The sequence below is a fragment of the Lates calcarifer genome, linkage group LG18 (assembly GCF_001640805.2).
Source record: "Lates calcarifer isolate ASB-BC8 linkage group LG18, TLL_Latcal_v3, whole genome shotgun sequence".
Lineage (NCBI taxonomy): Eukaryota > Metazoa > Chordata > Actinopteri > Centropomidae > Lates > Lates calcarifer.
The window spans coordinates 4,940,400-4,955,391 of NC_066850.1; the positions used below are offsets into that span (position 1 = coordinate 4,940,400).

A 14,992-nucleotide genomic window follows, 5' to 3' on the forward strand; every position below is an offset into this window, starting at 1 on the left:
TGCCTTAACACAGGAGAGGATGCAATAAAAGCTACCAGTAGTGAACATTTTTACTGATTTCCATAAATAAATTCCTGTATTTTACAGCTGTTAAATCATTTTCCAAGTAAAAAACATGCCAAGAAAGTTGAGAACTGCTTTTCTATTTTTCTCTTTTTTTAGTGATCAGTCAGACAAAACAAGACATCTGAAGCCATCAGTTTGGACTCATTTTATAGACCACCAAATGCAGACATTGCAAACATTTTTCAGGTAGAATTGGGCCTCAGAAGTTGCACTGTTTTGCAGTGAACTTTCGAGAGGATGTGAGCACTTTCACCACTACAAAACTAAATACAGAATTCAATTTTAAGAAGTATTTCACACACTTGAATTCAGCAGCAGGTAAATTCAGTCATTACTGTTTAGTTAAGCAGCAAACTTCACCTGTGAAATCTGAGAGCCTTTAATCTCCCCCTCCCTCAGCATTTATCCGAGGCCAAACCAAATCACCGGCTGAAGCAGAAATGATCTGAACATCATGGAGAGGAATGTGGCTCGAGGCCGTCGCTGTAATGAAGACATTTATTTGCAGAGTGAACGGGGCTCACACCTTCAGCGAGAGCAGAGAATATTGACCGGCGGCGGCAGCAATCACAAACTGCTGAAAGGTCAAACTCTATATTAAGTGAAGAGCCAAAGAGAAATTATAGCTCCGTTGCTGCGTCCACTGATCATCTCAACTCTCCTCGCCCTAATCGCAGATAATAGGAGAGTGAAAAATGGCCAAAAGAGCAGCAGTAGACGTTATTGGTGCTGATTAAATGGCTGGTTAGTGTCTGCTTGAGCAGGTGGGGCTGAGGCTCGGCCGGCTCTGTTCACACTGAGCTGTTAAAATATGTTTTTTTTATAGGCCAAACTGAATCAGGACACAGATTAGATGTTAGTGTTGCCATTCAGACCATGAAATGATCTTCTTAAACAATATCTCTGGTATTTTTTTAATCTGGGCCTGAACCTAATAAAACTGAAACCATTGGATGATTGTCCACGTCAAAGTACGTCCACTAAAGTGCTTGTTTTTGCCACTTACGGGCTCAGGTTGTAATTATAAGTTTCTGAAACCATTTTTATTAAAGAGTAAGATCCGAGTCTGATGGCTTTGAATAGAGAATTAAAATGTGTGTTTTCAGGTTCTGCGTTTTTGCACACAAAATAACAAGAAAATGGTTAAATCTGTGGATGAATGGAGGATTCTGACAGGTTATTCTACTCAGTCTCTTCAGTTTAAAACTCTGTTACGTCCTTCAATATCCATTAACATTAACACAATATATCCAGACGATATCACTGACTAATCTGTGTTTTCTACAGAACATGTGATAGATTAGTCCATCAACCTTCCAATATCTCTGATGTCTATGCCTTCAAATCTCTTATTCTTGTAATAATTAAAGTTCATTCCTTCAAATTAATGACGTAGTGTTATCACTTCCCTTTGCACCATTACAATGGACCTCAATTTGGTTCTGATCGTGAACTGAGTTACGAGAAAATACTCATCTATATTCAATATAATCAGCTGTATCTGTAATATATTTGGCAGATAAATTGATTTAGTGTAAAAATGATATGTAATACAGCTCATAAAAACAGGTAAATGAAGTCATCGGAAACCATGAAGGCAGAAATTAAGATAAAAGGGGCTTAAGGGACTGATTTGAGGGGACAAATCACTAATTTAAGAGGAGTGATTTATCACCTGGAGGGCTCTGTTGTTGTCAGACGACTGTACAAGTATGACTCTGTGATTTGACCAAAGGTTATAAATGAAAGGGTGAGAGTTTGAGTTCAAAGACAATGATGAATTAATATTGCTAAAAACATGAGACTTTTATTTTGAAAAGTATCAGTTTATCACAATTCCTGATGGTGGAGTACATCACAGACTGAAGGCCAAACTTTTTCCTCCTGTTTCTCCTTGACCACCAGCTCACATTTCCCTTCTCTGTCATAAACAGCCTCACATATGGCCCCAAAAAACAGACACTTTATTAATTCAGCCTCCAGTTGGCAGCATGGTGGGTGGGGGGGGGGCTGAGAGCACTAGACCAGGACCAGAGGGGGTCTGAGGGAGTCCAACTGGCCCGTGGGAAGCTTTAGTGCCAGGGTCGGCACCCTGCGCTCGCTGCAGAGACAACAACCGTTTAACATGTTGGATTAGCCAGGATTAAGGACATCTGTTGAGCAAAATGAGAAGCTTCTGTTGGTTTTATCTTTCAGAGAAAGAATGAACCAGGAGGTCGGAGAAATTAAAAGTCAAAGTCTGGAGTAAAATATTACAGCCGGAGGAGGCTGAGCTCCAACTTCACCTCTCTTCAAAGTATTGTACATTTTTGACCAGCACACCTTTTCAACAAAAATCAGTCAGCTGGTGTTACTTTTTGGGTTCGTATAAGTTACGTTTTGCATAATTTAATGTTTGATATGACTGATAACTTCTTTGTTTTGTGTCTAAAAGACTTTCATTTGTGTTTCTGACGAGCACTGTAGCTTTGGTTTGTTATTTTTTTAAGTTTGATTCTGAGCATTTATGAGGCTGCAAATCTTTTTAGTTTTGCTTTCTGTTATTTCAACTTAAAAAACTTTGTTTAAGAGGATTGCTGTTGGACTATAATTTCTAATTTCTTTATTCAAATGCCCGTCTCTAAGATGGATCACTGATTAAGTACTGATTCGATATTTATATTACAACTCAACACATCAGCCTCAGACTCCAAAACAGATCAAGGTTCTTCACCAACAAATATTTCCTTAAATCAGTAAACTGAGAGTAATAAAATACTAAATTAAATTCATCCTTAACAACCACAAGATCACAAAGAACACACAAACTTCAGGAATGACTTTATATCAGCCTCAAATGACAGAAACAAAGTACGAGTTCTTCACTCAGCAACACAGACCTTTGTAGTCTCTGTAAGTTTAATTTTATGTATATTTCTGCAAATTAATCATCTTTAATTGAATATAATTAAGTGAATATAATTACTTTAGTTTTTCCTTAAATTTCCTGTTTCCAATTTTCTTTATAAACCTTTAAAAATGCATTTATGTAACACTGTAAATTATTCCTGAGGATTACATATCACCCTACGCCGACGATACTCTACTATTTGCTCAGAATATTTTAAAAATCCTTATCCTTAATATCTTTACTAAACTTTTCAGTTTGTCTGGGTCTAAAACTAAGTGGAGTAAATCAACATTAAATTAATTAAAACTGTTTTCCCTGAGCTGCAAACTGTCATTAATTTTATAACTGCGTTGAGAAAATACAAAGTGACCTTTAAAGATAAATAAACAATCTTCCACTGATCTTTCAGGCATTTCTCTCTTTAATCTAAAATAATGTTCTTCTGTGTATAATGTTATTCAGCTCCATGTTATCCTCACCTAAGCTGAGTACTTCAGTGTTAACGTTTGTGGTAAATCTAAAAAACTGTAATACAAGTATCAAATAAAAGTAATACACACAAGTAACTTGTATGTAATTCACAGGTTTCCACATGTATAATTCCAATCTGGAAAACTGATTTTCTAGTTGTTCTCCATTTTCTTTGTGACATTTTTGACTTGAGTAACTGATTTTTTTCCAGCTCTGCCCTCAGTGATCAATACTGTTGTCATGTTGAACTATTGATCAGAAAAAAGTAAATCTAACCCCCTCAGTGCCTTTCACAAGACATTTACAGCCCTGTTACTGCTTGCATGTATTACATCCATTAATTTTATAATCTCCATTTTTCAACAGACTACAAATATTACTTAGTTTACTATCAAACAAGACAAAGAAAAGCAGAAATCAAAACAATTTAGAAGCTAAAACAAAAGAATGTTACGTAAACAGTTATTAATTAATTAATAATTTAATTTAATGTACGATGTTGAATTAAATAATGTACAAAACAACTGTTGTCTCATTAATGTAAAAAGTTTAAGAGTCTAAACTGGACTAAAGATTCAGATCAACAAGGTTTCTGACACTAAACATCAGTGATGGAGGGACAGAGGAGGAGGGGGACAGCTGGCTTTCCTACAGAGGCAGAGAGGGGGGAGGATGGGGACAGGAACAGTGGTGAGAGTTGGGGGGTGTTTGTTGCCTGCACAGGGGGATGAAATCTGACGGAGGGGGAGGGAGATGGGGGTTAGCTGGAGGCCAGCAGATGGACCTCTGCAAACAATAGAGGCAGACAGATGCAGCCACAAAGAGCAACGACGAACACTCGACACACACACACACACACACACACACACACACTCCAACGCACAAACGTCAAAATGTCCTGAAGCTGCAGTTCATCTGACGAACACTAGGGGCTGAAACTGAAACTCTGACTGCATAAAGTGAATTTGGAGAAATCCAAAAACTAAATTTTTTTCCTAATGAGATATTTTCACCTTCATTACTCCTGTTTTCATCTGTGAAGTAACTAAACCCCAGCTTTATTTTATGGGATATTTTCAAGATAATTCCCTAGAAACTTTCCTCATAATTTCCTAAAATGAGCTGTAAATTACCAGAATATTTGGAACTAACTAATGAATTATTAATTTATCAATTTATGTTTGTGCAGCTTTTCCTCTCTGCTCAGGTCTTTTCTTACTAAAGATCATGTTGAACTATTGATCAGGAAAAAGTAAATCTAACTCATCAGTGCCTTTCACAAGACAGCCGATTTACAGCCGAGTAACTGCTGCATGATTTCTACTTGTCAACAGACAAAAAAACAGGCTTATCTCACAGCCTGTAAGTTTCTTTCTTAACTTAAATATGAGTAGTTCTCGCAATAAAATGTCAGAAAATAATAAAAGTATTCCTGAAGCACTTGTTTTGTTTTGGGTTAAATTTGTAAAACCCAAATTATCCTAAAACATGATCATTACACCTCTTTAGTGAGAATATTGTATCCTGTTTTCAACAGAAATCTATATGTTTTAAGAACAATCAAGAAAAATGACATTTGATTTTAGGAAACATTAACTTGAGTTGAAAAGGCTGAAATATTCTCACTACACTGAAAAAAAAGCAAACTATAAAGACCAGGTCACAGACAAAACAGGACCTGATGATGAAAAGAAAAAGTCTGATGAAGTGTTCTTTGTAAACTCAGGTTTATCTGCTGTGCAATAACTGAACATCTGCTGTCACCAGAACCTCTCTGCATCTCTTCACAGACACTTGAGAACTTCCTGCAGACACCCAGGGGGATCTGAGGAGGGACAAAAGGAGGGTTTTTGTCTCCGCCTCCACCCTACCCCCCCTGTTTCATCAGGGGAGGGGTCAACACAGCCCGAGGTGGAGAGGAAACATCCCAACACACTGTGGGTGCAGGGCGGTCCACATGATGTAACCGGGAGGAGGGAACGTTCTCTTCACATCTGAGTTCACATGAGTCCACTGAACCAGGTCTGAGGGACCAGCCTGAATCCAGAAGACCCTCTGACTGACACCTAACAAGTGACCCAGCGACAGCTCAGAAACATCCTCCACCTGCAGCAGTTATAATGCTTAAGAGACAACTCAAAAAGTTTCAGTCAGATATCACCTCTTCAAATAGTTGTTTTCATTCCTGCCATCCAGTTTCTCTGTTTATAATTTATCATGAACCATGCAGCACTTCTGAGGCATCTGTGCTTTAACTCCTTCTTGAGTTATGATCAAAGGTGTGTTTTGTGAGGTCACACTGAGCTTGACCTTTGACCTTTGACTACCAAAGTCTGTTTGGTCCATGTCTGAGTCCAGGTGAACGTTTGCACCAAATTTGAAGAAATTCCTTCAAGGTGTTACTGAGATATGACGTTCACAAGACTGACCTAAAAACACACTTCACTTCAGAAATGAGACCTTTAATTGACCGATCACATCAAATTCAGCTGTTACGGTTTTAATTTTGAGGTAAGAGGATCATAAAGGCACAATGTGGAGCCCAAGACAACTGTTAATTTCTAATTTAATTGGAAAATAAGTTGTAAAAACATGAAGTCTCTTCTCTTCTCCTATGATAACTGCTGACTCCATGTTTAAAAGATGTGTTTACGCAGCCCGTCGTTGCCTTTGTTTTCTATTTACTCAACCACATCTTTACAATAACCTCAGACCGGCGAAGCCTAACGATCAAGCAGCGTGCCAGGACGTGCTGAGGACAGATAGTCGAGCTCAGAGCTGAAACCATTCGATGTAAATGAAGCGTTTCGTCCAAACAGAGAAACTGCGGTTAACCAAACGTCAGAGGCAGATTTGGCTCATGGTGTGTAATTAAAGCTGCATGTCAGAGAAGAGACGACACCAGGACCGGACACGAAACAGGAAGACGTCCTGTTCACTGAGCTGATGCCACCTTTTAATCTCTCTTTTGTATCTGACAGTGTTTCTCTTGCTATTTAACTCACTTTATTTGGTTGATTTTAGTTAAAAAAAAAACAACACCTAATTAAACCAGACTCCACTGACAAAAACAGTAATTTTACTGAGCAGATACACAAACATACACTGTCTCCATCTGTTAGTGTGTTTATGTTATTGTGAGGTACTTTTACTAACAAAGTATCTGATTACTTCTTCCACCACTGAAAGTCACACAATAACACAAACACACTAACAGATGGAGGCAGTGGTATTCCAGTAACTCCTGTGTTCTGTTTGGTAAAATTCCTGTTTTTGTCAATGGAGTCTGGTAGTGATATATAGTGACATTTCTAGTTAAACAAAAAGGATCTTACTCTTAATAACAGTTAATAAATGTCTTGTTTTCTCTATAATTTGTGAAAAAAGCAAATTTTTTTCCCAGAATTTTTTTTGTTTGTCCAAACTTTTTCAGTTTTTTATCATATGTGATAAACAAAACCAGGAAATCCTCCAAAGTCAGAATCAGAAACCAAAGATTTTTTGCTTAAAAAATGACTTTAAGTGATTAATAGCTCATCGAAATGTTTGCTGGTTAGATTTTGCTCTGAATCTACTCCACAAACTGTTCCTTTAAATCCATCCTATCAGAGTTGAGGAAGAGGTGTGGAGCTCCATCTCCTCTCTCTCTTTATCTGCCCGTTTCTTCCTCCTCCCTCTTCTTCTTCTTCTTCTCGCCTCGCTGAGTGTGACGACGTTCAATATCAGTGTATTTGGTTTTAGGCCAGCGAGCAAATATTGACAGAGTGGATCTGAATGAAAGACGCTGCGTTTCTGCAGCGCTGCGCCTCAGATGAGTTTTCCTCCACCGGTCGGAGAGGACGATGGAGGATGGAGGGTATCTGGGACTCTGGGAGGCCTCACATCAACACAAACCATTTTCTTTCATTTATTTCCCGTCTCTACACCTGTCTCACTGACTGCTGCCGCCATCAACTCAGCTGGTTCTGAAACATCAACTCCTGCATGACCAGCTTTTACAATCAAACACAATTCAGCCTCTGCAGCATCTGAATCATAAAATACAGGTGTTTTTTTTTCTACCATCGAGCACAAAGTGACCCTGACTCCTGCCTCGACTAGTTCCCTCTCCAACTCAATGATTCGCACCATCCAGCCAATTACAGCACCCTTAACAAGTGGCCAGCAGCTCACCATTAAAGCAGCCCCCCGACTCATTTTTCCACACCATTATTGCTCATCCGCAATCACTTCAAATTAGATCTACAAGTCAATACCAGAAGTCAATATTTAATTTGCTCGCAGCAGGTGGTGATTTAGTCGGAGACGTGGTAGATCCCCGGCATCGTAAAGACTGTGTCCTTCATATGAAGCAGTGACAGACACTCAGCGAGGGGGGGGGCCTCCAGCTGATAGAAAGGTCACTGAGTGGAGACAGAAAACTGGGAGTCATGGCTTCACTCAAGGTATGGATGGGTCACTGAACGGGTCTACAAGGAGCTGGATCAGGAAAGAGACTGAACTAACAACTGAACTGAGACATAAAATGAACACAAACAGACACAAAACAACTACAAAAAGACTCAAAACAACTAGAGAGCCCCTCAAAAATAACTACATAAGCTGCAAACTCACCATACAGGGGTGTGAAAACATCCAAAACAACTAAATGAGCCACAAAATGACAAGAGAGACGCACACACCAGGGAAGAAAAGATGCAACATGATCACAAAAAGATACAAAAGGATCACTACAAGATGCAAACCATCACCAGAAAGAGAGACAAACCAAAGAAAAAGAGAAGAACACAAACACAAAGACATTAAAAACCACCACCAAGAGATGCAAAAAGATGCAAGATGCAAAACAACTACATGAGCCAAAAAAAATGACAAAAGAGAGACACCAAGAAAAAAGAGACGCAACATGACCACAAACATAAAAAGTATCCACAAAAAAACACACAACAGAACCACCACAAGACGCAAAGAGACAGAACTGACTGAAATGAGAAGCAAAACAATCACAAACACACAACAGAACCACTGCAAGATGCAAAATGACCAGAGAGCGAAACCAAAGAAAAAGACACAAAATGAACACAAAAAGATCCAAAGAGGAGGAATAAAATAACTGCACAGGAACCACTAAGGTAAGACAACCAACTGTAAGGAAGAAGTCACAAGCCAAAACATGTTTGAGTCTGAACTGTCTTTACAGAGACTGTAACATCAGTGTGGGGTGTTGCAGTGCATGTTAGAACATGCCCCAAGATGATGGAGGGTCAGAGGACTCTCTGTTTTTAGGGTAAGCTGTTAAACACCTCCCGAAACCTCCTGAGAATCATAGAACAGCTTCGCTCTGTGTCGTATTATGATGTTCAGAATTGATCTCCCTCCTCGGCCGTGTCTAATTATGCCTCGGGGAGGAAACAGAGGAAGGTGGAGAAGGACCTCGGAGTCTTTAGCCGCAGAAATAAACCGTGAGTGAAGGCAGTTTAGACCGACCCCACCGGGGGATTTCTGCGTGTCTGCAGAAATCTCAACTCTCAAGAAGCATCTTTAATTACCTCCTCTGGTTAAACAGCAGCAGGAATAAACTGATAAAAACACCTTTTACAAGATGGCTGTTGTGGCCTGTTGGAAACAATTGGACACTGTTCAAACTAACAAGAGTCCTGTAGTAACCAGGCGAGGGAGAGAAAAAATGCAAATGTTCCTATTTACAAGGTAAACCTGTAAAACAAATTCAGCCTCAATTACACACGCCGATGCCTTGCAACAATTATCCACCCATCACAGAGCGCAAAGTTCATTTTAATTAGGTTTTTTTTCTGTTCTGTGAAAGGAAATATATGCGAGAGCCTGCAGAAAGCAAAGCTGCCACGACGGACGAGAGGCAGAATCGACTTCCACTCCGTAATGAATCGCAGCTCTGAAATTAAACTGACATGTAATGAATCTCCAGCTGTTTCTTTTTTTCTTACGTTCTTCCCTTTGTCTCTGAAGGAAGAAGAAGAAGCGATTTAACATTCTTCAGCATTTTCCTGCAGTCACAAACGCTCACTGTCACTTCAGGGAGAGAAGACGAAGGAGGTGAACTGTGGAAACTGGCAACCACACTTTTATAAAGCAGAGAAGAAGAAGAGGGAGGAGGGAGGAAGGAGAAGGAGGAGGAGGAAGAGAAAGAAGGAGGTGAAGAAGAAAAAGAAGAAGAAGGAGGAGGAGGAGGAGAAAAGTCACTGAATTTTCTCCAGCTCAGTTTCACCAACTACACTGATAAAAACCAGGATCTTAGCTTATAGAAAACATTGATTCAATGATCAACGATCCCACAGCATCGATCCAAAATGAAAAGATCGATCAGACATCAAACATGTTGTAACGTCCCACACCAAGCAGAGCACAGAGACGTTGGCTGGTTTCATCACAACTTTGCCGACAAAACAACAAAAACCCTGAACTTTTTCTTTGTTCTCGCTATGACCTGGACATCGACCCAGACACTCATACATAACAGAACTTCAACTGAACACTCTGAATGGCGTTTCAGTCGCTCAAACAGCCCTGACACATTCACTAAAGTTTCTACGAGTTTCTGTCTTCTAAAAAACAGGTTAGAAAGGTTAGAAATTGGATTTAGTGAAGTGTAAACATGTAAACAGATGCCCAGTTCGGTGTAGAGAAGCAGTGAATTTCTGCCTACCTGTCCGTTCTGAAGTTCATTGAGGCCTTTGCACAACGTCTGATTCTGTGAAAGAGAAAAAGGAGAAGTCATTAAAATCAGCTGTAAATCCTTTTGTGTGATCACGTGATGTCATTTAGACTAGAAAACAGAACTCAAGACATTTCTAAAAGAGACAAAATACAAAAACAACCCCTCGTCACCTCAGTCGCACAAAGAATCATTACATCACAGTTACACAACTTTAAAATCCTTTAAATCCACTGTTTCCATATGGAAAGACTCTGCCCAATCAGAACAATTCATCCACAAAACATAAATAACCACACACCACACATAAATAAACACCATAAAAACACCAGGAGTTAATACCCAGAATGCTTTTCTGTCTCTGCTTTCAACCTCATTTTCTCTTTTGTCAGTGCTGTAGAATAACGGTGTGTTCAGGTTGTACTCAGAAGTTGGAATATCAGAGTTCCTTGTCGGAAGTTTCAACTGGAGAATTCAAGATGGCTGCTGCTCACGTGAACACTCTGCTAAGTTTACTGTTTATGGCAGAGGGTCACATGACCGACAGAGCCAGCAACGATTGGCTGCTTGAGCTTCACTCAGGATTTCTAAACAGAGTTTGACTCAGAATGGTCCTGCCTTTTGGACCATGAGCCATCAGTTGGGAACCACTCGTCTGAATAATAACTTTATGAACAGCCCATTAATTCACCTGGAACATGCAGAAAAAGATTTGCGTGGGGCACAGACTTCCTATTTGTCAACGTCTCTACACTGTAAAATTTCTGTCTGATCCACTTTATGCTGCAGTGCCTCCTCACCCCTAACCCTCACCCCCTCCTCCCCCCTTTTACACTTTAACACACACCAGTCAAACCTCAGGAGGCAGAGACGCCATCGTGCTATCACAGCTGGAGGAGGAGGAGGAAGAAGTGCGTCTGTTTGTCATCTGTAATCTAATGGATCCATGTTGGAAATGTCTGCAAGGGGAAAACTCAAGTCTTTATTTCTTTATTTCCCACCAGCGGGGGCAGGTAGTTAGGACAGAGGGAGGAGTGTGTGTGTAGTCGGGTAGATAAATAGAGGCAGATTCATTCTGTATGCATTGCTTTTCACACTGGGGAAATTTATAAGCAGAGTGCTGATAGTTTCCAAATCAGCTGCACTCGGGAGTTGAGCGGTGTTGCGTCAGAGAGAGATTACAGCACCGCACATCCCCCTCCCCCATCCTCCCCCAAAACCATTTTACAACGTCTGCGCTGTGTGTGACACTTTACTATGTCGACTCATTCACTGTCACTGCCGCTGCCTCTGTCTGAGTACTGAAGCTTCTCTCATCTCTTAGAGTCGCTGCAGAGGATTTTCAGTCTACAGCCGTCAGCAGTGGTGGAGTAATAACTGAAGATGACCTCTACTACTACAGCAGTAACAGCACAGAGGGGGGAGGAGGGGGAGGACAGGGGGAGGAAACAGTCAGTGCACTGCTTCAGGAGCTTTTCATCCTTGCAGGTATTTAAACCACGACTCCTCCTCGCTGGGTTTTGGTTTAGATGACAGACTTTAACACTGGTTGGAGGTCAGGACACTAACATACGTCGTGCACCTGAACGCATCACACAATTAAAACACGTCTGGTTTATGCAGGTATGTGCAGCACTAACATAGGAGAATCACCTCCTCATGGTTGTCCACCTCCAGTTACAGTAAATTAGCATTATGGCTGGAAATGTGAGGTTTGACCTTTGACCTTTGATCACCAAATTCTGATCAACTCATCTTTGAGTCCAAGTGAACTCTCAGTCACCATTACAAGACGAAGGTTTCACACAAGTGACAATCACACGACAACAAACACAGTAAAGCAGCAGCAGAAGGGAGATCTTCAGTAGCTAGCTTAGCATAGCAGCGCTACGTCAACATCTCCACCACTAAGCTTCCTATCTTGTCATTTCATTTAGCTCTGCGCTCTTCTACAAAAGCCTTTCTTCTTAGAGAGTTAGTAATAGTTTGAAAGAGCGTGAGTAGAAACACAACGAGGCTGTAAAGGTGGACTGGTGAGTGGATCGGTTTTCATGTTAACGTCCCCGACAACCTCTGTAGTCTCATTTAGACACTTGTTAGCAACCGCCTTTTTTAAGACACGTAAAAGCTTCAAACATCAGGAGTTGGGGATTTACTGACAGCTTTTATGTCAGAGAATAAAACATGAAAATGTCTTGCGCTTATTTCAGATATTCAACCAAAAAGTATTACATCAGAAAACCTCAGTTCCTCCATTAAAGGCCAAAGCAAACCGAATGAAAATGATGCAGCGACATTGTGTCTGTTTGTGTTTGTTCTTCCTTTGCTAAAATACAAATATTTGTTTTGCGGGACACAAAGATAAGGACCGGTTCGCTCAGAGAATAGTTTTCTCTCACAACACAATCCTTCCCTTGTCCCCTGAATGCAACAAAATGAAAACAAATGGCATCCACCCCCCCACCCCCCATATTTACAGCCAGAGCATCTGTTCAAAATGCACACAAACACAGCCGGCTTCTGGTTTCTTGTTAGCATTTGGACGGGGGAAGCTTTCTGGGGAGAGAGCATTAACGCTGTTTGGCTAACTCTGACGGGCTTCATCTCTCAAAAGCTGCAACCGTGGAGCCTCATGGGAAAAATGGCGACCACCTGCCCAGCTGCCTCCACCACCACCACCGCCACCGCCATCATCACCGTCCTCCTCCCAACACTGCTGTCCACTGCTGACAAAATCCCAAATTTAACTCCCAAACAAACGTCTAGAAAATAAGCCTTTAAGCCAAGAGGAAAATGGCCACTAACTTTTCAATATCTGAAGGTCATAGTCAAAGGTGTATCCCCTCAGGAGCATGAATTTCTGTACAATATCAGTTTTTAATGTCTGTAATATCCTGTCTGCAAAGCTGATCATTTTCCCTCCAGATCATTATGAAGATGATGATCAGGTGCTCAAAATGGAAAGGGTTCAACCCCAGGGGGCCATGAAAAGCTACAACAAAATAGACAGAGTTCATCCTCAGGAGAACGTAAATGTGCAAAGGTAAAATCGTGGCAGTTGGGTCTTAAGATTTTTATGTTTCTAATGAGGAAAAATAGTTGAAAAGAGTCAAAAGTGTACCGCAATCTTTCAAATTCAACTTCTGCACATCAGCATCTACAGCTTCTCAGTTTACCAGCCAGGGGGAGGTGAGCCTGAGGATGAATTTGGGACACTGGCTGTCTGGGGAGTAGAGGAGCAGGAGGAGGTGTAAGGAGGTGATGAGGCTGAGGAGGAGGAGGAGGAGGAGGAGGCCTGGTCCCTGGTGTGACAGCAGCTGATGGCAGCGTGAGGCCGAAACATGCTCTGACATGCTAGTGTTCAATTAGAGGTGTGGCTCTCTCATATTCACAGCTCCAGCAGGAGAAGCAGCCACTTAGTTACAGTGAAAATGACTGTTGGAGCATCGTTTAGGACGCCTGTGGATACTGTTTCTACATGTTAATTAAGCCCAGCTCTTGGAAGGTCTATTTACCAGCTGTTCTGTCAATTTTTAGAGAAATAACACTTTTCGTTGCTCTCTGGCCGAGCTGGATTCTCCAGCAGCAGCTGCTTCCAGTTTTACTTTTCTAAGTGTCATTAACAGAGGGTTTTACAGCCTCTAATGACTTTATTAATGCTTAATTAATAATCGAACTGTGCTCTATAGATTTGTTACAAGCCATTCATAGAAAAAGTTTGTAGTCGGCCTGGATATATGAAGGAAACGTAAATATGTCTGCAACTATCATTTAATTTCTTAATTAATTGATACATTTTTTGGTCAAAAGTGTCAGAATTAATGTTTAAATTATTGTTTAATTTATCACAGCTCAAAGAGACGTATTAAAATACCCTGTTTCATTCAAGAAACTGTCCAAAACCTACAGATAAAACAGGTTAAAGCATTAAATTTTCATATTTAATGATATATAATTTATAATAATATATAATTTTTCATATTTGAGAGGCTGGAACCAGTGAAGGTTTGGTTTTTTCTTAATTGATCAAATAATGGAAAGCTAGTTGCAGCTCTTTGTATGAGTATAATAATAATAATAATAAAGGAGACCCGAGGATTGAGCCTTGAGGAACTCCACACATCCAGTATAAGGTTTATAAGCTATAACTAATGACTTTATTAATTTACTTAATCTTTATAGCTCAGTTTTAAGACATGAATAAGAATAACTACCATTTAATAATATAACTTAATAATAGAATTAATTAATGATAGAATTATTAAGATTAATGCAGCCAAACATTTTTTTACAATCAAGCCAAAAGTTATATAGATTATTTATCAACCATTATAATATATCATAAAGCTTGAGCTGCTACAGTTTTTTTGATTTATCAATCAACAAAAAATTAATCAGCAACAATTTTGCTAATTGATTAATTGAGGAGTAAAATCTGGTCCAAGGTAGCACATGAGAAGAGGAGGAGACGAAAAATGTAACTGTAATTTGGTCCAAAAACTGAAATCAAAATTCAACTTAAATGTACAAAATATATGAAAGTTTTAAGTTATTTCCTGGCAGGATGAGCTGAACTGACAATATACGACGTCAGATTACCAGGAAGAAAACTGAATTCAAAGCTTTTTCAGACTCTGCAGATTTTCTGTTTTAAATTATTCTCTCGTCTTCGTTATCATCTAAACCTCCGCTACAGTTTTCTGACAGCCCCGGTTTTCCAGTTTTCACCGTCCTGCATCACAAACTGATGTTTCTGTGTTTATATATGGAGCGAGGCCATCGGCGGCTCGGCTCTAACAGGTCACTGTAGAGAAAATGATTGAGTTTGTCGAGCTGCAGACGTGGCAGGCGTGGCCTCTGGGAGCCGCAGA

At 40.1% G+C, this 14,992-nt stretch overlaps 1 protein-coding gene across 3 annotated transcripts in view; it reads right to left on the reverse strand.

Annotated features, from left to right (window-relative positions):
* phf21b (PHD finger protein 21B) overlaps positions 1-14,992 on the reverse strand; it is a 96,993-nt gene that overhangs the window by 46,803 nt on the left and 35,198 nt on the right. For all 3 annotated transcript variants that reach the window (XM_051077609.1, XM_051077607.1, XM_051077608.1), the window contains one exon: positions 10,113-10,157. In XM_051077609.1, coding sequence (XP_050933566.1) covers positions 10,113-10,157 — 45 coding nt within the window. The remainder of the gene's footprint in view (positions 1-10,112; positions 10,158-14,992) is intronic.